The sequence below is a fragment of the Epinephelus fuscoguttatus genome, linkage group LG1, assembly GCF_011397635.1.
Source record: "Epinephelus fuscoguttatus linkage group LG1, E.fuscoguttatus.final_Chr_v1".
In the NCBI taxonomy this organism is placed as follows: domain Eukaryota; kingdom Metazoa; phylum Chordata; class Actinopteri; order Perciformes; family Serranidae; genus Epinephelus; species Epinephelus fuscoguttatus.
The window spans coordinates 4727716-4754753 of NC_064752.1; the positions used below are offsets into that span (position 1 = coordinate 4727716).

Consider the following 27038-nt stretch of genomic DNA (forward strand, 5'->3'; position numbering starts at 1 on the left):
GTTTTTGTTTACACTACACTAGAAAGAAACCTGATGATTTTTACTTTAGTTATGTCAGTTAAGTGAAATGAATGTTAAGTTATGCAAGAATATGTTCTCATGTGTCAGTGACTAATGCTGTCTGTTTTCATTTTCATCAGTGACTGGTAACAGTGGGTCTGGAGCACACAGCTCAGGTATGTCAACTCAAGCATCACGTCACCCTCATACAGAGACCATAACATCTGCATGTTTACATCAATGATAGTTTTGACTTGTATCATAATTTCATGGGTATATACAGAAAATAAGACGAGATAAAAGACACACATCATCTTGTGTACAGTCTGTCTCTTATCTAAAGTGTGAGACCAGTGTGACCTGCCTGTGTTACAGCCTCACAGAGCTGCTGCCTGGCTGTAGACTCTGAGTCTGAGCTCATGAACACTTGTATTGGAGAGATTCTCCTTCTCCAAATGTGGGTCTAAACGTGTTGTATGCTGCACAAACTGTAAAACCTCATGTGAGGAGTTTGTGATAGCAGGCTTTCTTGACTTGTATTATCACCACCACAAAATGCAGCTTTCTTTTTTGATTCAAGCATCTTTTCAGTCTTCAGTGACCCATAACATGATGTTAGGATGAACACATTTAGACCAAATAACAGCTGTAGTGTTAATTTACCTGTGGACAGGGCCGTAGCCAGGGTAGATCTCTGACCAGCAGGTTGTCCAGCAGCAGTCTAGAGTAGAGTTGCTTCCTTCTTCTCTTAAAGGAACATTTTACCACAAAATAACCATCAGTAAATCAGTTAGTCAAACTGTATTACTTTGAGTTTGTGTTCCTCTCAAATGCCTCCACAGAAAACTGCACTGATTGATTGATTGATTGATTGATTGATTGATTGATTGATTGGGGGCCACGTTTAACAACAACAAAACTATATCAGCACATTTATCTATAAACTCTCACACAACTCCTGCAGTATAATCCAGGTCTCATTTATCCAGTCGTGTGCTCAGCACCTCACAAACACATTTTTAGTTAAACTCCACCTCAGTTAAAGTTGGGTAAGTTTCTCTCCTGTTAGTTTCTTCTCTCTTCCATCATCAAAATGAGGGAGTGGGGGGAGGCAGAGCGTACGGCCCGATGCAGAGGGGGAGAGTTCAGCCTGCACAGACGTCTCTCCTCAGCTCTGTCTTCCCTGTGCTCCTTCTTACTTTTCTATCTATCTGTGCTCTTTCCTACCTTTCTGTCCATCTCACTTTAACCCTTTGGTTCCCACTCAGACCCTCAGACGGCACTATTACTCCCACTCAGAGTCTCAAGTGTGTTCATCAAGGGATTGTAACTTCTAGTCCTAAACTGAACTGAATTTAGTATTTAAAACTGAACTTAAAGTGAAACATGTCTCTGTTCTCTTCAAAGCCAGACTCCAATACTAAGATGTTTTGTTATTTTGTGGGTGAAGTTTTCTGTCAAAGATAAATTCTGCAGGATTTTTTTCAAAATACTCTCATACAGAAGTAATCCCTCTCATCTTCACTAATGACCCACTAAAAGTGTGTGGCAGCATCACTGCAGGAAGTAGGAGTGCTGCACCCAAACATGTGTTTCTCCAAAAATAAATGAAACTTTAATCAGACTCAGTGGAAACACTAATGACTGTTACAGTCAGCCGTTAACCTCCAAGGTCGGTGATGTGGTGTTCAATATTAAAGTACCCTATTTACTATTTTTATCTATATAACACTGAGGTCTAGAAACTGACTATAAATGGTGTCTGCTGCGATTGTATCCTTTTCAGAAACTTTGTAATCCAGCCTGGAACTGAAGTGTTTTTTAGAGACTTCATGAAATCAATAAATCCAACAGTAATTATTTATCCATTTATCTATGTTAAAATGAATGATTGTTGTTAGCTGTTAGCCATGTGCGTATTCCTTACTCACATTTGATCATAAGTCTTTACATAGAGGGGGTGAAAAGTTTAAACACAACTCAGAGTTTATACAAAAACAAATATGAGTTTTATTTGCTCATTGCCGACCTGAAGAGAGAAACATGAATATCCAAAAGGTTTACAGCCGCCGCAGTGTTTCCTGTTTCCTTGTGTTCAGCACCACAGGCAGTGTACGAGCACCGTTAAGCATCTGTATGCTAAATTTAATCCTGTAGTCTGTGACATATTCCTGTTTCCATCTTAAAGACGATAATCTGCAAAACAAATAAACTAAACCTTCACAGATCATGACTCTCTGAACATGTGCTCAGTGAAGTGACGCAGAAATCCATGAAATCAAAAATCAGAAATAAGACTTATTTTTTGGTTTCCTTTGATTACCAGCTTCTCAAACAAAACAGGAAAAGTTTTCCTATTTTATGTCCAAAATATCACAAAAGTTAGATTTTTCATGTCACATTAATGAAATAATCATAAACAGATTTTACACAGATTGAGTTTGATCCTCCTTCCTTCATGTTCTCATAAAAGAATAAATCACTTTGTCTGAATTCTGTATCAAACTCTGTCTTTGCTGCAGGCTCATAGTGTTCATTTAGGGAGTGTGTTCATTAGTGTGATACGTTTATCAGAGAAGCCAGCAGTGAGTCAAAATATATCCAAGACCAGACCACAATGTTAAAGAAGTGTTTTATTTGTTATTTTATTTTATGAAGTCGATCACGTGTTTTGTGTGTGAGATCAAAGTAACTAGTTCCTATATAAAGTGTGATAAAATGGAAAGACTCAGGTAAATTGTACTTTTCCTGCTCAGTGAAACATAAACGTAGCTCAGCTGCATGTTCAGCTGGATGTGTCATATTTTCTTTGAACAAAGCTTTATTAGCTCCAACAACAAGTATGATAAAACAAAGAGTTAATCCAGAGTCCACGACTGACTTGTACCTGTGAGCCTGAGCTCAGGGTGTAGAGAAGCCGTGTAGCAGCAGTCAGATGTAAACAGGCTGAAGTGGAGGAGGCAGGACAGTGATTCAAACATTCTTCCTCCTGATGAGCAACACGTGTCAGAAAGAGGACGATGCTCCAACATCACCCTCCTCACTACTGAGAGCAAAACCAGAAGCAACCTGTGAGCTGTGCAGCCAAGCAGGAGGAAACTGTCCATAAGATCAATGCTGACATCACTGTTCCTGCTGACATTCATCCCACTGCTGTTTTTATCTGCTAACAGCTTTAGAGTTTACATTTCAGGAGCATCCACACCTTCAGCTGTTCTCTTTGTGGAGACTGTGATGTCCAGTCTGATGGAGATGATGTACACTTACACTCTGACAGTTAATGGTAATATTTTGTGTATTTCAGGGTCTTCTACTGCATGGATTGTTACTGGAGTTGCTGCTGTACTTCTTGCTCTTGTTGTCGTCATTCTAGTTTTGGTTGTTCGCAGGTATCACATCCTACTTAAATGTCATAAAGGTAAGTTCAAATAATTTACAGTATCCGCATGTTGATGATGAGCAGACAACACAACAGATTCTTTATATGTATCTCATGTTTAGAGTCTTGACAGTTGTTTTATCTTCTCAGACATGAATCATTCTGTTGGTATTTACACTCAGGGTAGGATCAAGTCAGTCTGGATTTTCTTTAATATAACTATTTTTTCCTTCCTGCAGGTTCACCAGCAGATCGAAAGGAAGGTTCAGTAGTCCCTCTTAAGAGTCAACCCAGTCGGTCAGAGGAGGCACCTGATCCAGAAACCTAACTGTCTCTACATGTGTTGTAACGTTTGCGGCTGAAGGATGTGAACTGTGTTAATGTAAATTCTGTGAGAAGCAGTTTGAGTTTTAGATCAGACTGTGTGTTTGTGAGGACAATTTGGCTGATCTTGTTTTCACATTACAGTTCAAATTAGTCTCAGGTTAAGGTCAGGATCAGGGTTGTGGTTAGACAGATAGTTGTGATGGTAGAAGGGTGGAAGTGATGTTGTCGGGGTGAATGTGTATTCAGCTCATTCTGCCTTCATATGGAGACATCATGACCACAATCTGTCCCTGAACTTAACCTAGTGTTGTTTATACGCTGTCCTCACATTGAGTTCTCCCCATAAAGATCACAGACTGCAAGATACTTTTTTTTAATATATATAATTTTTTGAGTCCATATGTCCGGAAAAAAAGGGGATAGGGAGAAACACTAAGCTTGTCGTGCCCTACCCCTAGTTTATACCCCTGACCAGTTAATATTTAAAGTTAAATAAGCAGCATACTGACTTTAGATTTGAGCTTAGATGGCAAAGAACATTGGTTATGCATCTATATAGATGCTTTCATATGATACATGACAATATCAAATTCTACAGTTTGGTGTATGCAGTGTAACATGATTTAGCAAAGTAATTAATTAGATCATTTCCCCTTCTGCTTCACCTCTGTACCTGTTGAGAATTGTTTGTTAAATCTGGTTTTGAATTGAATGATGTTTTTGCTCTGTTTCAGTTCTTCCTCTAGCCCAGGGCTATTCAATTACTTTGGAACTGGGGCCGGTTTACGAAACTGAGGCCAAATAAGGGGCCAGAAAATATGAGTAATCACAGTAACAAATAAAGAAATTTTAACAACATACTGAAGGAGTTAATATATTGTATTTTGTAAATGCATAACAACATATGTGCATTGTGTTATACTAAGACACATAGGTCCAAGGCACTGTTAAATTCAAATGGAAATACCATGTTCAAAAATCAGACCAGGTGAGCCATATCCAAGCCATATTACACAGACATGTAGAAAAATGTATTTAACTGACAAAAGACATTCATTTAATTGCACATAACTGTACCAGCACAACTTGACAACTTTATCCTGAATGGACAATGTGGAGATAAATTCCAATGTTACAGGAAAAGAGGGAAATACTTCTCAGAAACATCAAACTGTCCCCCCTGCTCCACCTACTAGCTAAAAATAGAAATGTAGATAACTGATGACTGAATACATACACATATAATACACTTTTTTTCTTCTTAGAAATAAAATAGACTGCCCCTTAAGTCCACACATGGACTACTACTGTACTCACATTTGTCCATTTTGAAAATATATCAGACAACTTAACAATCAGTCTAGGTGAGCCATATCACATATATTTAATATTTCACTAATTTGAGTGACAGGCAAAATCAGATTTAACTCCACCAACAAAAATAAAACCAAAGTGTGGTAGTGAATAGAATTATAACAACATAACACTGCATGCTATTTTATCAAGGCAAAGTATTTCAAATTGCATCACTCTGTTAAATGAATACAACTCTAAATAACTGATATGGCACTGACAGACAACTTAAACTTCAAATGCACCAACAAATACAAAACAAGACTACATACTATGCTACTGAATAGAATTATAACAACTAACAGTGCATGGTATTTTATCAAGGCAAAATGTTTCAAACTGCATCCAACAATAATCACTTCATCCAGGTCAGTCCTGTTAAGACATGAGAAGAATCAATTTAACAGTCCCTTAGTTGACCTCTCTTGACAATACCAATGGTAAACTGTTCCTCTGCTCTAACTACTCAGCCAAAAGCAGATACACTGATAAGGAGATTTGGTGAGGGCTTTTCATTCTTATCTGTCCATGTTGAAATTGCACCAGACACCTCAATATTTAGTCCAGCTGAGCCATACCACATCAAGAAAAAAATTAAGTGCATAATATGGCATTATGAGGTGAATAACATGTAAACTGCATCATACTGTTCAAAAATCAGTCCTCGTTGCTTGCTTGACTAACATGGCTGTTACCTTCCATGTAGTTTACCAACATTTGCCATCTAATGAGAGAAATGGCATTTTTTTTACTTAGCAAGAGCAGTGAAGTCAGGTGTATATGTTGTCAGAGCAATGTGCAAGCAGTGTTGCAGATGCTGGTCAGTGAGAGATATGTGATTGTGAGTTTTAATGGCATTCATGTGTGAGAATGACGACTCACAAGTGTATGTTGAGCCAAACATTGTCAAGAGAAAAAGTGCAAGACCCCTTGACTGTGGAAATTTCTCTTGGCTGACTTCATGAGTCCAGAATTTTTCAAAACCTGCCAGCTGCAATGACTGTCGCAAGTCTTCTGATGACTGAATGTCAGTGAGTTCCAGTTGTAAAGGTGCCTCATCCAATGACGTTATCAGCTCCTTTGCTTTCATTGCAAAGTCTGCCTCAACATTCACACAGAAAGGGTCCTTCACAAATCTCATCACTTCATGGGGGATGCTGAAATCATCAAACCCAGTGGCAAAGTTGTTTTTCAATGAGTCAATAAAGCCTGACATCACCTTTGTAATTTGTAGGCCTGATTTCCTCAGTGTGGGGAAGTGGAGCATCTTCCCTGGACAAAGATCAGCAGAGAAAAGTGAGAGCTTTCTTTGAAAAGCATGAAGTCTCTCCACAAGTTGCGTGACTGTTTTATCTCTGCCCTGCAGTTCCATGTTGAGTTGGTTCAAATGATGGAAAATATCGCTCAAAAAGCAAACAGCAGCATTAAACTCCTTATTTTCCATCAGAGACAGAAACTTGACAGCTTTTTTCAGCTTTAAATTCTGGAGAAACACCACAATCTCCTCTCTTAGTTCACAAAATCGTTTCAATGCGTTTCTTTTGCTAAGCCATCTAATGTCATTGTGAATGAGCAAATCTTTGTATTCAGCTGACATGTCAGTCAACAACTTGCGGAAAAGTCGGTGCTGTAAGCTGGAGGTACAACGGATAAAGTTTATAATTGCCATGACAGAGTCCATGGTCTCTTTTAACTCACCACTTAGCTTGGCACACAGGAGGCTTTGGTGGATGAGGCAATGAACCGATCTCAGCTGCGGAGCCACGGCTGTCATCCTCGCGGCGAGCCCCTGTTCCCTGCCCGCCATCGAGGGCGCACCATCCGTCACCAACATGTTAACGCGCGCCAAATCCAATTTGTTCTCTTCAAAGAATAAAGCAAGTTTTGTGAATAGAATCTCACCGGTGGTGTGTCCCTCCATGGGAATTAATCCAAGCAGATCCTCACGAAAGCATTCCCCATCAAAAAATCGCACGTAGAGGCACAGCTGTGCAACATCGCTGTTATCCGTCGATTCATCCACGGCCAAAGACATCACCTCCGCCTTCCTCAGCTTGTCCAAAAGCGTCTCGGAAACGTCCGATGCAAGGGCCTCCACTCTCCTCATATTTGACGTGTCAGATATTGGAATTTGCTTGACCGAATCGATTATGCTTTTTCGGGTTTTCTCATCTGTAACCACTTCCTCGATTGATGTTAGCATACACTCTTTGACAGTCTCTGAGTCTGTAAACGGCTTTTTCTTTTTGCCTAATATCCATGCCACCCTTAATGATGCAGCCGTTGCTCTCTCCTGATCCGTACAGGCCCGAAACTTTGCTCATAACAAGATGTAAGCCCCGAAATCTTCTGGCTCCGAGCAGCAGAGTCCGGTGGGAAAGTGGCGTCAAAGTTAGCATGTGTTGTCTTGAAATGCCTTCTCAAATTATACTCTTTACTCACGGAGAGGCACTCGTTGCAGATTAGGCACACAGGCTTCGCACCAACAGCAATAAACACATATTTCTCTGTCCATTCACTGTTGAACTGCCTATTCTCTGAGTCAACTTTTCGTTTTTTTAAAGTAGAGAGAGACATTTTGTCTTGTTAGTCGAGCTCCGTGCTTGGCTTGAAAGAAGAAACAAATAGGTCAGAGCAGAGCGCGGCTAGAGCGCGCATGGGCGACTTTGATTGGTCCATTGTGGTCCCCAAAAATATGTGTCCGGCCAAAACAAGTAGATATTCTTCCTCCTCTTTTGATTACATAGCAGATTGCCACCACGGTGTAATACCGCCACTTACTGCACCAGATAATGTACCATGAGTCATAGCCATGAGCTGTATATGAAACTACCCGCATGTATTCCCTATGTTCCGCCCAAAGGGCCAGCACAAAATCCCCCGCGGGGCCGGACCCGGCCCGGGGGCCGCCAATTGAATAGCCCGGCTCTAGCCCATTCCACAAGGTTACACCAGAGGAGGAGATACTCATTATTTTAAGGGTTGTATGCATTACAGGTTTTTTAAAGTTCAGTGGTCCCCTGAGGTTGTATCCCCCCTCCTTTTCCATAAATTTATTTTGTACATTACCAGGTAGTTGATTGTATCTTGCTTTGTACATAACTTGCAAAACTTTAAACGTAACCAAATCAGTCAACTTCAAAATATGTGATTCCAGAAACAATCTGTGTGTATGGTCCTGATACCCTGTGTTGTGTATCACCCTTAGTGCTCTTTTTTGGAGTGTAGTGATTGAGTTTGTTGTTGTCTTATATGTATTGCCCCAAACCTCTGAACAGTAGTGCAGGTATGGGAGGATCATTGCACAGTACAGTGTGTGCAGTGATTGGGGATTGAGAATATGTTTTACCTTATTTATTACTGAAATGTTCTTTGCTATCTTAGCCCTGACAAACTCTATATGGGTTTCCAGCAGAGCTTATGGTCTAAAATCACACCTAAGAATTTGTTTTCATGTACTCTTTCTATTTCAATGTGATCTATTATCAGCTTGATGTCTATTTTGTTCTTACAATTTCCAAAGACCATACATTTTGTTTTATTTAAGTTTAAAGATAACTTGTTTCTGTCGAACCACAGTTTTACTTTATTCATTTCGGATGATAATACCTTCATAATCTGCTGGATGTCCTTCCCTGTACAGAATATGTTTGTGTCATCTGCAAACAATACATATTTCAATACTGATGACACCGAACACAAATCATCGATATAGCTGGAGTGATCCCATCACCAGATGCTCTCTTGCTGGTTTGTCACAGGAGTTATTAATTTAGTGTCTTTTTATTGGTGTATTTAATATGAACTGTTCACTTTAATCTGTTTTAATTTTGGTCTTACAAAATAAAAGTTGGACCACATGTTAGTTCAGTGATAAGAAGGAGACAGAGGTCAGTTACACAGAGACAGACTGGAGTTAACAAGGTGACAACAGAAGAGAGGAAGTTTCCTTTAATACTGACAGAACTGATTATTAATGAATCATTCTGTTCAGTGACAATTAAATTAGCAGTTTGTGTTGAAATCTGATATTTAATGTGTATATAGTGACTGAGTTCCACTGTGTGTGGCTTTAAGAGGAGAAACAGTGTGTTTTAAATGATGGCTTCTTGTGCTTTGTTCTGTGTGGATTTTCTTCTGTTGTTTTTATATTCTGATTATTTTATGCATCTTGTTTTTAAGATTGATTTCATTTCCAGGCAGCACAGATTTTCATATCACATTTAATGCTTCATTTCTGTCCAAGCGTTTGAATAAAACATGAAAAATGTCAAACTGTGTGTTGTGACTGTTTTGGATGTTTCTGTGTTCAAACTTTGATCAAAGAAACAAAAGTGATTTTAATGTTTTTGTTGGATTTTAAGATGATTTAGGGGCATCTATTGGCAGAAATGGTACATAATATTTATACCTGTGGTTTAATTAGAGTATAAAAACCTGAATCTCAGAGTCACTGTGTTTTGTCAGAATGAGCTGCTCATATCTACATACTGTGTGCAATCCAGTACCCATACTGCCATACTATTTAATATGCCAGAAAGAAATATGTCCCAATACATATTATGTCAGATGCAGTATGACAAGAGCACCAGGATGTTCAACTGCATCTGGTCATATTTTGAAGTATGTAAGACAGTGTACTTTTCTGGCTATTCTGACCCACAATTCTCTGCACAGCAGACGATCAGTCACATCGACTGAGCCGCACACAGACGGCAGCACATTAAAGTGACTGACGTGCAGTTGAATAGTATTAATAGGAATATTAATTATTTTAGTGGACAAAATAATCATAAAGATAACCAACAACAAAGTGACATAACTATGAAAACAACAAGGACAGAGAAATATGCATATGTAGTTTTACTGTCATGAAAAGAAGACAGACTCTACAATGTATGCAGTTAAAACTTAAAAGTCAAACTACTATCTGGTGGGCTCTGCAGGGGGCCACAGGTATCTGCAACAGGCCAGTGCCCCCCCGGGGTCAGTGTACTGCCTGGAGCAGCACAACAAATTAGTGTAAACAAGAGAACTACCAAGCCCAGCCCTACTGACCTCTGCCTAAGCTCTAGTACTCCTCCGGACATTGAAAGGTGACTAGAGGTGCCAACTCCACTGCCTCTTTTTACTTCTCTCTCTATTTATTTATTCAGTTTACTTAACAGTATTATTGTTATATTAATTATGTATGTGCAGTATTATATGTTAGTCAAATCATTATTAATACTCTAACAACTGGTTTGCGTATCAGTAACAGCAAGAATACTATTAAGTATGGGGTTCCATTTGTGCCAAAAATATGTCGACACGCGCACTGTCTATGTCTATTAAACACTGAACTCTCCTTGTGTCATTTGACTTTGTCATTACATCGTGTCGTCATGCTGTGTCATTTGACAAAGCGTTGTTATGATGGGTTGTTTGACAGCGTCATTATGATGTGTTATGTTGTGTTGTCTTGCTGTGTATTATACTGTGTTGTTTGACAGTGTCTTTACGTCGTTACTACGTGTCATCTTGATGTGTCATTTGACAACGTCGTTGCTATGCGTCGTTACTATGTGTCGTCTTGATGTGTCGTTTCACAACGTCCTTATGCCTGGCTACCGCGGTGGCACCGGGCGCCCCTTTCCCGACTTACCCTTTGCGGTCGGCGGAGGAATCACGATCTGCACATTAACTTCACCTATAGCACTGGCGAGGGACACAGTCAGTACACACACACACACACACACACAGGCTGCCAGGCGCTCCCTGTCTCCAGCGCAAAAGCATCCCCCCAACTTTTTGCCGGGCAGGTACAGCTACGTCACGATTACATTGTTGTGTACCATTAATTCAAGTCCCCCCGCTGCAACAGGTGACACGGAACCATAAAAATACTTAATTCCATTTAACACTGGTTTTACAAAAATATGAACATACATGGATAATATTACACATAGGTTTTGAGAATGTTCATAAAAATAAAAGATTTAAAATAAAATACATGATAATATGTGGAACACATTGACACAGCTACACAATAAACATTAGTCAGAGTGATCAGAATTTATTTAAATGTTACAATACAGTAATGCAATAAAATAATAATCAAGGGGCATAATTGTTAATCACTGCTTTCACACAAAATTACACTGGAAACACAGGGCCAACAGTCACCAGTGTCCACTCAACTTCAAAGTTTACTGAGCACCTCATGTAGTTGGGTTTAAAGATACCATTTCATTTCAAAAGTAACACAAATAACAAAAATATTGATTAGACTGTATTTCACTCCAAATAAATCTGAACTGTCGTCTTCTTTTGTATAATGTTCTTTGGTATAACAAGAAAGTAAGCAACGATCTCACACGCAGTGAAAAATCTTCTAAAATACTCTATGTTTTATTTCCACCAAGTCAGATGCACAATTTTTCCATGTCTCTCTTGGGTTCCTCCCGGACTGAAGGATGAACTGAACTAGCGTGGCCCAAGGATGGCGCTCACACCAAAGTGGTGACGTCACAGTTACCCACAGCCACCCTGTGGTGAACAAACAAACCGTGAACAGCAGTGTTTAAGACAAATTACACATTTCCAAATGGAGTTTCATCATCAATTGACACAATCTGTATCAAAAGACAGGAAAGGACATAGAAACAAAGGTAGCACACATCACAGGACCCATCAGTCTTGTGGTCACACTCAACTTGGCCCTGAACAGACACTCCACGGCAAAACCTGCAGAGGGGAAAAACTATATAGCAAAATCAGTCTCAAAACACATGTACCATACGTACATGTGCAACCAGTGTAGTGTAACAGGCTGGATTTGACAATTCCACTTTCAAAGTAAAAGCCTATAGTTGTTAGATGAACACATTTCAGCATTCAATGCACATGCAACAAGTATTAGCGACAGAGTGAGTGACACAATTACCGCTGAAAAATAATGACACAAATATGAAGTACAGGGCATTACCTTGTGGCCGACAATTTAGGCGTGGTGGTAGGGTACTATATACAGTGCCTTGCAAAAGTATTCATCCCCCTTGAACTTTTCCACATTTTGCCACGTTTTAAGCACAAATCTATATGTATTTTATTGGGATTTTATGTGACAGACCAACACAAAGTGGTGCATAATTATGAAGTGGAAGGAAAATGATACATGGTTTTAATTTTTTTTTTCTTCTCTAAATAAAAAACAGAAAAGTGTGGTGTGCAAAAGTATTCACCCCCCTTTACTCTGATACCCTTAAATAAAATCCAGTGCAACCAGTTGCCTTCAGAAGTCACCTAATTAGTAAATGGAGTCCACCTGTGTGTAATCTAATCTCAGTGTAAATTTACAGCTGTTCTGTGAAGGCCTCAGAGGTTTGCTAGAGAACGTTAGTGAACAAACAGCATCATGAAGCCCAAGGAACACACCAAACATGTCAGGGATAAAGTTGTGGAGAAGTTTAAAGCATGGTTAGGACATGAAAAAATATCCCAAGCTTTGAAAATCTGACAGAGCACTGCTCAATCCATCACCTGAAAATGGAAAAGAGTATGGCACAACTGCAAACCTACCAAGATAATGGCCGTCCACCTAAACTGACAGGCAGGGCAAGGACAGCACTGATCAGAGAAGCAGCAAAGTGGCCCATGGTAACTCTGGAAGAGCTGCAGAGATCCACAGCTCAGGTGGGAGAATCTGTCCACAGGACAACTATTAGTCATGTACTCCACAAATCAGGCCTTTATGGAAGAGTGGCAAGAAGAGAGCCATTGTTGAAACAAAGCCATGCAGTTTGCCACAAGCCATGTGGGGGGCACAACAAACATGTGGAGGAAGGTGCTCTGGTCAGATGAGACCAAAATTGAAGTTTTAGGCCTAAATGCAAAACACTATGTGTGGCAGAAAACTAACACTGCACATGACCCTGAACACACCATACCCACTGTGAAACATGGTGGTGGCAGCATCATGCTGTGGGGATGCTTTTCTTCAACAGGGACAGGGAAGCCAGTCCGAGTTGATGGGAAGATGGATGGATGGAGCCTAATACAGGACAATCTTGGAAGAAAACCTGTTAGGAGTCTGCAAAAGACTTGAGACTGGGGCGAAGGAAGAATGGGCAAACATTTCAGTCTCTATATGTGTATCGCTGGTAGAGACTTACCCCGAAAGACTTGCAGCCGTCATTGCAGCAAAAGGTGGTTCTACAAAGTATTGACTCGGGGGGGGGTGAATACTTTTGCACACCACACTTTTATGTTTTTTATTTGTAGAAAAAAAATTAAAACCATGTATCATTTTCCTTACACTTCACAATTATGCAACACTTTGTGGTGGTCTGGTCTGTCACATAAAATCCCAATAAAATACATTTACATTTGTGGCTAAAACGTGACAAAATGTGGGAAAGTTCTAGGGGTGAATACTTTTGCAAGGCACTGTACATTACCGTGTCGTTGAACCTCCAGGAGATGCTCTGCCCCTCACAGGTAATATCTATCAGATGTAGCGAGGACATATTCAAAATCTTTATCTCCTACAGCTTTGCTCTCGTGTGGCTCCTCGAGATTTGCTGTAAACAATGATGCACCTTAGAATCACAGATATTTTGCAACCAACACAGATGGAAAAACTGTTAAACTATATTCTTACAGAAACTGACACTTACTCCTGCCAGCACTTGATGTCTCTTGATGAAGACAATAGGCTCTCTGGTGTCCGCTCTTGCAGTTGGTGATCTTTCTCAATGGCTGGGTCGATGGGCATTCTGTGCAGAGGCAGACAGAGTGATAAACTGACACAAAGACATCTCTGTGTGTAATGACATTATGATAGTATTAGACTCCAACATTGTGACCACAGATACAGCAACGGTTCAGACATTTGGTGCGGGGAAACTGATGTGAGAAAAGTTTAGTGCTACGGATGCTTCCCGTCGCATATCAATGTGATTACAATAGCAAGCACCGGGTATGTCAATGCTGATTGCGGATTCAGGATCATCGATCACCATCGGAGGGAAAACGGTCCTCCTCACGTGAGTACTGCTCATTATTTGATAGGGATACGCAAAGAAACACGCACATCTGTGAAATAAACAGTATCTGCCATGTTACACTTGCGCAATGATGACACTGACAATGGGATTACAGCCAACAATAACACAGTAACAAACAACGCAACTACAACTGCCCAGAAACTAAATGAATTATTAATACACAAAATAACATGTAATAAGGCTACTCACTAACAAGCGGCTTACTGTATATGACCCACTCACATCACCTCAGCCACTGAACACAATACTGTATGTAGGAGACTCAGTCCACAGCTAATGTGCATGACGTGCCCTGATTACCTACCGAAGCTAGCGCTACTTAGCTGTTTCATTTTCTCACGTTTATAACCTTGTTAACATCAAAGCATGCCACTGACTAATCACCCAGTGCGCTATCTGGTTTCCCCTCGCCCGTTGTAGGGGCTAATGGCTTCAGTGGGGTGATAGCTGAATGTGAGCGCGCACGCTGCTGGAGTCCTGAATAGCGGCGGTAACGTTAGCTTGTTTGTTAGCTTTGCCGAAAACGCACACCACGCTTTGACAATCTGAACGCACTGCATTTCATTTAAAATAGCAATGACTACAATACAGTGTCCTTCGTGCCTTCAATATGACTCTTACCATAACGCATTTACATCAGTAACGTTCCTGTAAACGGGTGGAGAGACGGTGAACCGGGGGAAACTGACGACGAACTGCTCCACACACTCTTGCGCCACTCTCTGTTGTTGTTCTCCCGCCCCCCAGCCAATCAGTAACCGAGGAACTTGACGCTGCCTCATGACTGACGAATAAATGGTCGAATACAACAAACAGCAGTGTAGGATGTACAATAAGCAGGCTAGCTGTCAACACACGTAAATAGTTGCAGACAAACACTATTTTACACATTATATGACTATAATAATAACAAAGATCTGATCAAGCAAACGTTTTAAAAATATATATATAACTAAACTGCAATGTTGATAATGTGGAAAATTCTTTAAGAAAAATGTTACGGGAGTATGACTTTAAGATCAAGATTCAAGATTCAAAGATTTATTTGTCACATGCATTGTACAAGTACAGCAGCACTGAAATAGAATTGCAAACCAAATATTAAATAAAACAAGATGGGAGATATAAAGAGGAGAGGAAATCTTTGAATCTTGAATCTTGATCTTAAAGTCATACTCCCGTAACATTTTTCTTAAAGAATTTTCCACATTATCAACATTGCAGTTTAGTTATATATATATTTTTAAAACGTTTGCTTGATCAGATCTTTGTTATTATTATAGTCATATAATGTGTAAAATAGTGTTTGTCTGCAACTATTTACGTGTGTTGACAGCTAGTCTGCTTATTGTACATCCTACACTGCTGTGTGTTGTATTCGACCATTTATTCGTCAGTCATGAGGCAGCGTCAAGTTCCTCGGTTACTGATTGGCTGGGGGGCGGGAGAACAACAACAGAGAGTGGCGCAAGAGTGTGTGGAGCAGTTCGTCGTCAGTTTCCCCCGGTTCACCGTCTCTCCACCCGTTTACAGGAACGTTACTGATGTAAATGCGTTATGGTAAGAGTCATATTGAAGGCACGAAGGACACTGTATTGTAGTCATTGCTATTTTAAATGAAATGCAGTGCGTTCAGATTGTCAAAGCGTGGTGTGCGCCGTGCAAAGCTAACAAACAAGCTAACGTTACGCTATTCAGGACTCCAGCAGCGTGCGCTCACATTCAGCTATCACCCCACTGAAGCCATTAGCCCTACAACGGGCGAGGAAACCAGATAGCGCACTGGGTGATTAGTCAGTGGCATGCTTTGATGTTAACAAGGTTATAAACGTGAGAAAATGAAACAGCTAAGTAGCGCTAGCTTCGTAGGTAATCAGGCACGTCATGCACATTAGCTGTGGACTGAGTCTCCTACATACAGTATTGTGTTCAGTGGTTGATGTGATGTGAGTGGGTCATATACAGTAAGCCGCTTGTTAGTGAGTAGCCTTATTACATGTTATTTTGTGTATTAATAATTCATTTAGTTTCTGGGCAGTTGTAGTTGCGTTGTTTGTTACTGTGTTATTGTTGGCTGTAATCCCATTGTCAGTGTCATCATTGCGCAAGTGTAACATGGCAGATACTGTTTATTTCACAGATGTGCGTGTTTCTTTGCGTATCCCTATCAAATAATGAGCAGTACTCACGTGACGAGGACCGTTTTCCTCCGATGGTGATCGATGATCCTGAATCCGCAATCAGCATTGACATACCCGGTGCTTGCTATTGTAATCACATTGATATGCGACGGAAGCATCCGTAGCACTAAACTTTTTCACATCAGTTTCCCGCACCAAATGTCTGAACCGTTGCTGTATCTGTGGTCACAATGTTGGAGTCTAATACTATCATAATGTCATTACACACAGAGATGTCTTTGTGTCAGTTTATCACTCTGTCTGCCTCTGCACAGAATGCCCATCGACCCAGCCATTGAGAAAGATCACCAACTGCAAGAGCGACACCAGAGAGCCTATTGTCTTCATCAAGAGACATCAAGTGCTGGCAGGAGTAAGTGTCAGTTTCTGTAAGAATATAGTTTAACAGTTTTTCCATCTGTGTTGGTTGCAAAATATCTGTGATTCTAAGGTGCATCATTGTTTACAGCAAATCTCGAGGAGCCACACGAGAGCAAAGCTGTAGGAGATAAAGATTTTGAATATGTCCTCGCTACATCTGATAGATATTACCTGTGAGGGGCAGAGCATCTCCTGGAGGTTCAACGCACACGGTAATGTACAGTGCCTTGCAAAAGTATTCACCCCCCTAGAACTTTCCCACATTTTGTCACGTTTTAGCCACAAATGTAAATGTATTTTATTGGGATTTTATGTGACAGACCAGACCACCACAAAGTGTTGCATAATTGTGAAGTGTAAGGAAAATGATACATGGTTTTAATTTTTTCTACAAATAAAAACATAAAAGTGTGGTGTGCAAAAGTATTCACCCGAGTCAATACTTTGTAGAACCACCTTTGCTGCAATGACGGCTGCAAGTCGGTAAGTCTCTACCAGCGATACACATAGAGACTGAAATGTTTGCCCATTCTTCCTTCGCCCCAGTCTCAAGTCTTTTGCAGACTCCTAACAGGTTTTCTTCCAAGATTGTCCTGTATTAGGCTCCATCCATCCATCTTCCCATCAACTCGGACTGGCTTCCCTGTCCCTGTTGAAGAAAAGCATCCCCACAGCATGATGCTGCCACCACCATGTTTCACAGTGGGTATGGTGTGTTCAGGGTCATGTGCAGTGTTAGTTTTCTGCCACACATAGTGTTTTGCATTTAGGCCTAAAACTTCAATTTTGGTCTCATCTGACCAGAGCACCTTCCTCCACATGTTTGTTGTGCCCCCCACATGGCTTGTGGCAAACTGCATGGCTGTGTTTCAACAATGGCTCTCTTCCACTCTTCCATAAAGGCCTGATTTGTGGAGTACTTGACTAATAGTTGTCCTGTGGACAGATTCTCCCACCTGAGCTGTGGATCTCTGCAGCTCTTCCAGAGTTACCATGGGCCACTTTGCTGCTTCTCTGATCAGTGCTGTCCTTGCCCTGCCTGTCAGTTTAGGTGGACGGCCATTATCTTGGTAGGTTTGCAGTTGTGCCATACTCTTTCCATTTTCAGGTGATGGATTGAGCAGTGCTCTGTCAGATTTTCAAAGCTTGGGATATTTTTTCATGTCCTAACCATGCTTTAAACTTCTCCACAACTTTATCCCTGACATGTTTGGTGTGTTCCTTGGGCTTCATGATGCTGTTTGTTCACTAACGTTCTCTAGCAAACCTCTGAGGCCTTCACAGAACAGCTGTAAACTTACACTGAGATTAGATTACACACAGGTGGACTCCATTTACTAATTAGGTGACTTCTGAAGGCAACTGGTTGCACTGGATTTTATTTAAGGGTATCAGAGTAAAGGGGGGTGAATACTTTGCACACCACACTTTTCTGTTTTTTATTTAGAGAAGAAAAAATTAAAACCATGTATCATTTTCCTTCCACTTCATAATTATGCACCACTTTGTGTTGGTCTGTCACATAAAATCCCAATAAAATACATATAGATTTGTGCTTAAAACATGACAAAATGTGGAAAAGTTCAAGGGGGATGAATACTTTTGCAAGGCACTGTATATAGTACCATACCACCACGCCTAAATTGTCAGCCACAAGGTAATGCCCTGTACTTCATATTTGTGTCATTATTTTTCAGCGGTAATTGTGTCACTCACTCTGTCGCTAATACTTGTTGCATGTGCATTGAATGCTGAAATGTGTTCATCTAACAACTATAGGCTTTTACTTTGAAAGTGGAATTGTCAAATCCAGCCTGTTACACTACACTGGTTGCACATGCGTATGGTACATGTGTGTTGAGACTGATTGTGCTATCTAGTTGTGTGTCCCTCTGCAGGTTTTGCCGTGGAGTGTCTGTTCAGGGCCAAGTTGAGTGTGACCACAAGACTGATGGGTCCTGTGATGTGTGCTACCTTTGTTTCTATGTCCTTTCCTGTCTTTTGATACAGATTGTGTCAATTGATGATGAAACTCCATTTGGAAATGTGTAATTTGTCTTAAACACTGCTGTTCACGGTTTGTTTGTTCACCACAGGGTGGCTGTGGGTAACTGTGACGTCACCACTTTGGTGTGAGCGCCATCCTTGGGCCACGCTAGTTCAGTTCATCCTTCAGTCCGTGCGGAGGAACCCAAGAGAGACATGGAAAAATTGTGCATCTGACTTGGTGGAAATAAAAACATAGAGTATTTTAGAAGATTTTTCACTGCGTGTGAGATCGTTGCTTACTTTCTTGTTATACCAAAGAACATTATACAAAAGAAGACGACAGTTCAGATTTATTTGGAGTGAAATACAGTCTAATCAATATTTTTGTTATTTGTGTTACTTTTGAAATGAAATGGTATCTTTAAACCCAACTACATGAGGTGCTCAGTAAACTTTGAAGTTGAGTGGACACTGGTGACTGTTGGCCCTGTGTTTCCAGTGTAATTTTGTGTGAAAGCAGTGATTAACAATTATGCCCTTGATTATTATTTTATTGCATTACTGTATTGTAACATTTAAATAAATTCTGATCACTCTGACTAATGTTTATTGTGTAGCTGTGTCAATGTGTTCCACATATTATCATGTATTTTATTTTAAATCTTTTATTTTTATGAACATTCTCAAAACCTATGTGTAATATTATCCATGTATGTTCATATTTTTGTAAAACCAGTGTTAAATGGAATTAAGTATTTTTATGGTTCCGTGTCACCTGTTGCAGCGGGGGGACTTGAATTATGTGTGTGTGTGTGTGTGTGTGTACTGACTGTGTCCCTCGCCAGTGCTATAGGTGAAGTTAATGTGCAGATCGTGATTCCTCCGCCGACCGCAAAGGGTAAGTCGGGAAAGGGGCGCCCGGTGCCACCGCGGTAGCCAGGCATAAGGACGTTGTGAAACGACACATCAAGACGACACATAGTAACGACGCATAGCAACGACGTTGTCAAACAACACATAGCAACGACGTTGTCAAACGACACACAATAACGACGCATAGCAACGACGTTGTCAAACAACACATCAAGACGACGCATAGCAACGACGTAGTCAAACAACACATCAAGACGACACATAGTAACGACGCATAGCAACGACACGCAGTAACGACACATAGCAACGACGTTGTCAAACGACACATCAAGTCGACACATAGTAAGGACGCATAGCAACGACGTTGTCAAACGACACATCAAGACGACACATAGTAAGGACGCGTAGCAACGACACGCAGTAACGACACATAGCAACGACGTTGTCAAACGACACATCAAGACGACACATAGTAACGACGTAAAGACACTGTCAAACAACACTTAGTATAATACAGAGCAAGACAACACAACATAACACATCATAATGACACCGTCAAACAACCCATCATAACAACGCTTTGTCAAATGACACAGCATGACAACACGATGTAATGACAAAGTCAAATGACACAAGGAGAGTTCAGTGTTTAATAGACATAGTGCGCGTGTCGACATATTTTTGGCACAAATGGAACCCCATATTCCTGCTGCTGTGCTGATAACACACAGAGGAGTGGCTGTAGAGAAAGTGAAACTAAACTCGGTGACTCCGTCTGTAAGGAGGATAAGCCTGACTCTGTTACACGATGAAGCCGAAGATTAAAACGACATGTACGAAGCTTCAGCTGCAGCTGCTGAGTTTCTGTCTTCTGTGTTTAAGTGGAAAAACCCGCTGTGATGGAAACGGTAAGAATCACTAAGTTTGTCGTTGGTGCGCCACATTAATGAGGTCATCACAGGAAGTAAAGCTGAGGATCATTTTAATTGTTTAATTACTTTAATGACTAATATCTGCTAATAATCAGCGTTAACAAATAACTGTTCACAGCACAGGTTATTGATCCTGTTGGACACTGACAGGTCAGTGCTGACACATGCAGACACACAACAACCCTCGTCTCCTAACGGTTGAAGGATAACGGAACACGCAGGGCCTGCTGTGGCGCGACATCAGCGTTAACCATTTCATTACCGTGCCGCTCGTGTGTAAAATGACTTACTGAGAGCTGAACACTGGCAACTCCTCTGTCTTCTTCTTTTTCTCTAAAACCTTTTAATTGAAATTTTCCAAATAAAGCAGATAGAGAGCACAATAATATTTAGTCAATCCAATAATGGCACAACACAAAAGTAAGTAAAATTATAGCTGCTGCGCAGCAATGGTCGGGCCGGGCAATTTTAGGCAAAATTAGGCAAAATTCTGAGCAACAAGCAGAGTGTAGGAAGATGAAAAAAAAAGGGTGGCATTCTAAGCATAAGAGACTATGCTCTGTCTCACTGAGCCAATTAGCAAGAGACAACTCTGCGGTATATATGTTTAAAACTTCTTCTAGCTCATTATAGGAATTCTACAGCTGCAGCGATTAGTCAATAAATCAATAAGTCAAACACATAATTAATCCACAACTATTTCAAGATGGGCTGATTGTTTCAGGCATCAGTGTTGGAGTTACCTTCGCAGATTTGAGGATATCCTCCTCAAATCTTGCTTTATCATGGTTTTGGACCTTTAGTCAGACAAAGTGAGATGTTTGTGGATGCCAGATTGGAGTTGGGGAAAGGTAATATGAATTTTACACAATTTTATAGACAAACATTTAATATAGAAAATAACTGGAATGCTAATCAATAATGAAATGATTCATAGCAGAGATAGGCCTATTTGTAAAATTGTAAATGCACCATTACAGCTTCATTTTAAAAGGAAATCAACATTACCTTTTAGCAGCAAAACTACACAAATAAAATTAGGCTAAGGAGAAAAAACAGGGAAAAGAGACAAGGGATAAAAGTGTTGATAAAGAGTATTTGTCTCTGTGCAAAACTGCCTGGATCATAATTATTTTAACCTTAGTCTCTAATCCACATAGCATGATGCCTGAACATAGGACTTTCACATTAGAATGTCTGTTCTGTCTTAGCTGAGGCTTGAACTCACAACTTCTGAGACTGAGGTCTGTCTTCTATCTCACTGAGCTTATTGACTAAGCCAAGCATCAGGGTGCCAGACAGAAGCCATCCATGCCATGGAAAAGCAGATTTCAAAGTGTAAAGTTCTAAAGCTGTAGCACATATGGTTGATTTGTTATGTATTTTCAAAGTTTTGAATTTTAGAGGCTTGCTGTAGCGCCACCATCAGGACTATTGGCTTGAGTTTCCAGTTGAGGACATCTGGCATGGGACTGGACCTTTATGAAAAGTTTGGGTAGATTTCTCATATGGAAATGTTGCACGAGCTGAGGCTTAAACTCACAATCTTCAACACCAAGAACCATCCTCTATCTCACTGAGCTAACTGGCAAACAGAAATGTCACATGTAGCTTCACAAACTGACTAAGCCAGTCACCTGTGTGCAAGACAGCAGCTGTTAGTGTGTAAAGACAGATTTCAAACAGCTGTCAAAAATTCAGTTATTAAGACAAAAATACACAAATTGCATCTAGACAGCATGGAGATGTTGGTAATTTGTTTGTAACAATGATTGATTTGCTCCATAAGTGAAAAACTGATGTTTAAAATTGCCATTTTTACATTGACTCCAATTGTTCACATTAGAGCAAAATTCAAAATGCTGTCAAAAATTCAGTTTTTGAGATAAAATTCTGAAATTTGCCACACATCATCTACCATGACTCCAAAATTTTGTCATTTTTTTCATGATCATTGAAGATTTATTTAGCAAGAATTTGCATGTATATGTTTACAGTACCGTTTACAGTCAAACATTTTGATGCACTGTAGGCTCAATTTTCGATAAATCAAAAATCTGTGTGGATCGTTTGTGTAGGACCGTCTGAAGATGCTCTGTAGCAAGTTTTGTGTCAATTGAGCAAAAATTGTGGGAGGAGATAGGTTTAATAAGTTTTACAGTTTTTGAAAAATGATGGACTTCATAATTTGCAATAGGTTTAAACGTACAAGTTTCTTCAGTATTGGGCTACAGTTTGGTGAAAGTTGCAAATCTGTAGCACGTATGGTTGATTTGTTGTGAATTTTCAAAATGTTGAACTTTAGAGGCTTGCTGTAGCGCCACCATCAGGACTATTGGCCTGTTTTTGTAGCTAAGGCAATCTGGCATGGGACTGGACCTTTGTGCAAAGTTTGGTGATTTTTCGAGCATGGGAAGTATGATTTCCCCAGAAGAAGACGAAGAAAGAAGAAGAAGAAGGAGAACATGCAGGATAACAATAGGGTCCTGGCAGCTTAGGCTGCCTGGCCCCTAATAAGAACAATACAAAACCAAGACAGGACTAAGACAAGACCAATACTACAAACCAAATCAGTACCCAGAACAGGACAAAGACCAGAACAACATAATAATAAAACTGAAATATAAAAATATGTGAAAATACTGCATGATGATAAAAATTACACTAAATACTAAAACTGTGTGATTTGGTGCTTCTTACTCTCACAGTCCCAGTAGAGTTCAAGCCTTTATAACAGTGACCACATTTATTATTTAGTTGTATTGAAGTACAGCAGCTTTGTTTTATCAGGTTTATTTCTGTTTGTGGTCTGAGTACAGATGATGAATGTGTTGTTTTTTTTTTAAACATGAAAGCACTTCCGCAGCACTCGTTATTACCACTGCTAAGAATGAGGAAATGCTATCACTGTAACTGTGTGTTCCAGTTAAAACTGGCCTGACTCAGTTAAACTGGTTTTCAGCAGGTTCCTGTTCTGCAACAAAGACACATTACAACATGATCTGAACACAATATTTGGACACATTAGCCACTCTGAAAGGTGGACAACAGCATGACTCACGACTTACAGCGTTAAAGTCAGCATCAAACACATAAACACAGACCACTACTGTCGTCAAAATGACACGATAATTAGCATAAAGCAGAGAAACTTGGCGTGGTATTTTAACAGTGTGGATTAGGAAAGAAATGTAAGATTTCCACATGAAATCCAAAGAGGAGCAAACAAACAGTTATTAACAGGAAGTCATCATCACATGGATTTACTCCACAGCTCTGTAACTCCAGCCTAAATCACACACACATGGTAACTGTGCTCCTCTGCTCCTTTGACCCACACTAGTGGCATTAATATGGCTCACCAGCAGGTGGCGCTAATGAGCTGCACCATATCTGTAGTGCTGTGAAAAGCAGGTAATGCAGTCCTTCACTAATATAAAACTATTATACAGCCATAGATTTGGTGCTTGTGTGTTTTTTCACATGACAGCACTTCCTCAACACTCATTATTACCACTGCTAAGAATGAGGAAATGCTATCAGGAGGATTTAATTTCATTTATTTATACAGGAAAGGAATTAAACACTGTGTGTTACAGTTAAAACTGTCCTGACTCAGTTAAACTGGTTTGCAGGTATGTCCTTCAATCAGACAGTGTTTACATGTGTTTAAAACGTGTGATGGAGGTTATTGCTCTATTGTAGTGTGGGATCTCACTCCAGCTCTCAGTGTAACTGTGAATAAATGATCTCTGACCATCACTGTTTTTGTAAGGTGGTACAGGAAAAAGTGCATGTGAAACTGATCTAGTGACGTGTTGCTGATTTGTGTTGTGACTTGGAAGTAGAGCAGGAAGTGTAGGATTGGAGTTGGTGTTAAGGACCTGAAAACATCATTTAATGGCAGGATTACTTGTGTCGTTTTGAAAAGCCAAGGCGTTGGAGTTTGAGAGCGCAGTGATGAGTCCAAACAGGGAGGTCACCATGGATCTTGTAAGCTCTGTATAGTCTTGCTATGGCGTCAGTGGTTTCCTTGATGGTGAGGGAGCATGTGGGAGACAGTAGGATATTATCCAGAGAATGACTGCATGTAGATATGTGTCTGCAACAGCAGGGGTGAGATATGGTCTGATCTTGTTATAGACATACAATTTGTAGTTGAGCTTCTTTGTTAGGTTGTGAATGTGGTGTCGAGAAGTATTAGTTAGTTAGTAGCAGTTTATTCTGAGCATATAAGTAGCAAATAAACCAAATAAAATCATTTAATTTACATGTCCAAAAAGGAATGGGAGGAAGTACAAACTTATTTAATCCCAGCCTTCTCCATTAATTAACACTAACGTTAACTAGGTAGCTAACGTAAAGCTACGTTAACACAGAGTTGACTACACAGTTAATAAGCTCACAACATGTATGGTGATAAAAGCACAACACTCACGGCAACATTCAGTGTTCGTCCGATTTGCTCCACAAATGTTTCTGTCTTTGTTGTGACAGTTTGATACAGCTCGGGACAGACAGCAGTTAAAGCAGCAGCAGTGACATCACCAGTGCCTTTTAGTGGTTTTCAACCAGATCAATCAGGTTCAAATTATGTAAAAACCAATAGCTGTGTGTTATAAATTATTAGATTATGTATAACTGGTTGTGACATGACTTATGGTGTAAATTACATCACTAAACTAACTGATGTGCCTGTACATTGGTGTTGTAAAATAATTCTGCTGACACACATTATGTTTTCCTCCATCTGATGACTCTGCAACAGACTGATTGATACTTATCTTCCAGGTCCAGCTGTCGTCAAAGTGGAACAAGACAGTGATGCTGTGTTACCCTGTTCCCTCAGCTCCACGGAGAACATTGAGTCATATCGGTTTGAATGGAAGAAAGCTGCTCAGATAGATGGTCGTCAGAAGGAGGTGTTCTTTTATGATGCAGGCATCACTTACGACAGCGGGCGATCAGGTCAGAGTGAGGAGTTCAAAGGTCGAGTCTCTCATTTTCAAGACGAACTGAAACAAGGCAACGCCTCCATCATCATCAGAAATACAAAGATGGCCGACAGTGGAGACTACACCTGTGATTTTCCACGTCTTCAGCCACCTCAAACATTCCACATTAAGCTTGTTGTTGGTGAGTACTTTGATAAAACATTCAAAGATATTGCTAATTTTCTGAGATTTCAGCAGTTTCTGTGACCTGGTTTGTTTCAAGTGTCCCCTGATCTTAACCCATCCAGGACACAAACCAGTCAGGTCTGTGAATGTAAATCTGTTTAAGATGGAAAAAAAGACTTCACTGAACAAGGAAACACATTTGTGTTTCAGCTGTCTGCAGAGTTGATGATAAGACACAAAAACGGTTTTGTTTTGCCTTTTAGATCGTGCCTTAAAAGACAGATCACATGAAAACATCCCGGGTCAAGTCCTGATTTTGATGACATCACTCTTTACCTCTCACATGTGATCACAGGCCTGATATCATTCAAAAACACGTTAAGGTCCTGTTTATACGACAACGATTTCAACTGAAAACGGTAAACTTAAGCTGCCAGGGTACCCGCGGATCCTTGAAAAGTCTTGAAAAGTCTTAAATTCATGTATCTAACAGTAAGGCCTGAAAATGTCTTAAATTCATTAGAAATGTCTTAAATTGGTCTTAAATTCATTGCTCAAAGGTCTTAAAATTGTTGCGGAAGGAATATTTAATCTGACTTTCTTTCTTTTCTTTTTTTATTCTCGCGGCACTTTTCTGTGAGTGTCCATGCGCCGTCCAATAACGGCGCGCGCTGGCGGTAGCACATACACAATGAATGGGTTCGTCAGCGGAGGTCTGCGCTTTGCGCGCGCTGTGTGAAAAGAGCTTAACGGCGCGCGCTGGCAGTAGCACATACACAATGAATGGGTTCGTCAGCGGAGGTCTGCGCTTTGCGCGCGCTGTGTGAAAAGGGCTTAACGGCGCGCGCTGGCCACCTGGCACTCAATATGCTGCTGTAGTGGTTTGTTTTCCAGAAATGTGAGTATCTTTGAGCAGTGAAAGTTATTATTTATGACTTTTTACTTGTCGGCAGTGATTTGTTTTCCACAGAGCTCTACGTGCGAGCATTTTACTCGCGAGTACAGATTTGAACCAGCAGCAGAAACGAAAGGCGAATCATGCAGGTTGTGGGTTGAACGGGGGTCACAGACAGGAATACGGTGGTCAAATAGCCTACGGCGGCTCTGCGGCGCAAAATAACGGCTTACCGGCGGCGACAGAGAAATCCGACCCCAGGTCCAGTAGCCTAATTTCCTCTTTTGTTGGCGTCATGACTGCCGTTCACATTTCTCTCTGTGGCAGGTAACGGCCCACAAACCTCACCGCACTTTAGGGACTGTTCTTTACTTGTCAGGGGAGGAGGGTGGCTGGTTGATTCTTATTTTATTTATTTTGATCCCCCCTATGTTCATCACTTACTGATGCTGTTTTTGAAGTATGAATAAGTCATTAAGTAATTTATTCCATTGAAATATCATTGATGTATTATAGAAAAGTGATTTATCTTTTTATAAATGACAAAAGGCACATCTGCCTC

General features: G+C 40.4%; 1 protein-coding gene and 1 long non-coding RNA gene across 6 annotated transcripts in view; one reads left to right on the forward strand and one right to left on the reverse strand.

Moving 5' to 3' along the window:
- LOC125896893 (uncharacterized) overlaps positions 1-27038 on the forward strand; it is a 130863-nt gene that overhangs the window by 20801 nt on the left and 83024 nt on the right. Inside the window, exons 1-2 of one of the 5 annotated variants that reach the window (XM_049589875.1) lie at positions 20247-20437; positions 25253-25597. The exons of 3 other annotated variants lie outside the window; for them this stretch is intronic. In XM_049589875.1, coding sequence (XP_049445832.1) covers positions 20338-20437; positions 25253-25597 — 445 coding nt within the window. In that variant the 5' untranslated portion in view covers positions 20247-20337. Of the gene's footprint in view, positions 1-20246; positions 20438-25252; positions 25598-27038 lie in introns of those variants that run through there. One more of the 5 variants, XM_049589883.1, reaches the window with a different exon arrangement.
- On the reverse strand, positions 13503-14836 carry LOC125897335 (uncharacterized). Its single transcript, XR_007450412.1, has 3 exons — positions 14728-14836; positions 13717-13815; positions 13503-13620 (listed from the first exon to the last, which is right to left on the reverse strand). It is a non-coding gene; the product is annotated as an uncharacterized LOC125897335 (long non-coding RNA).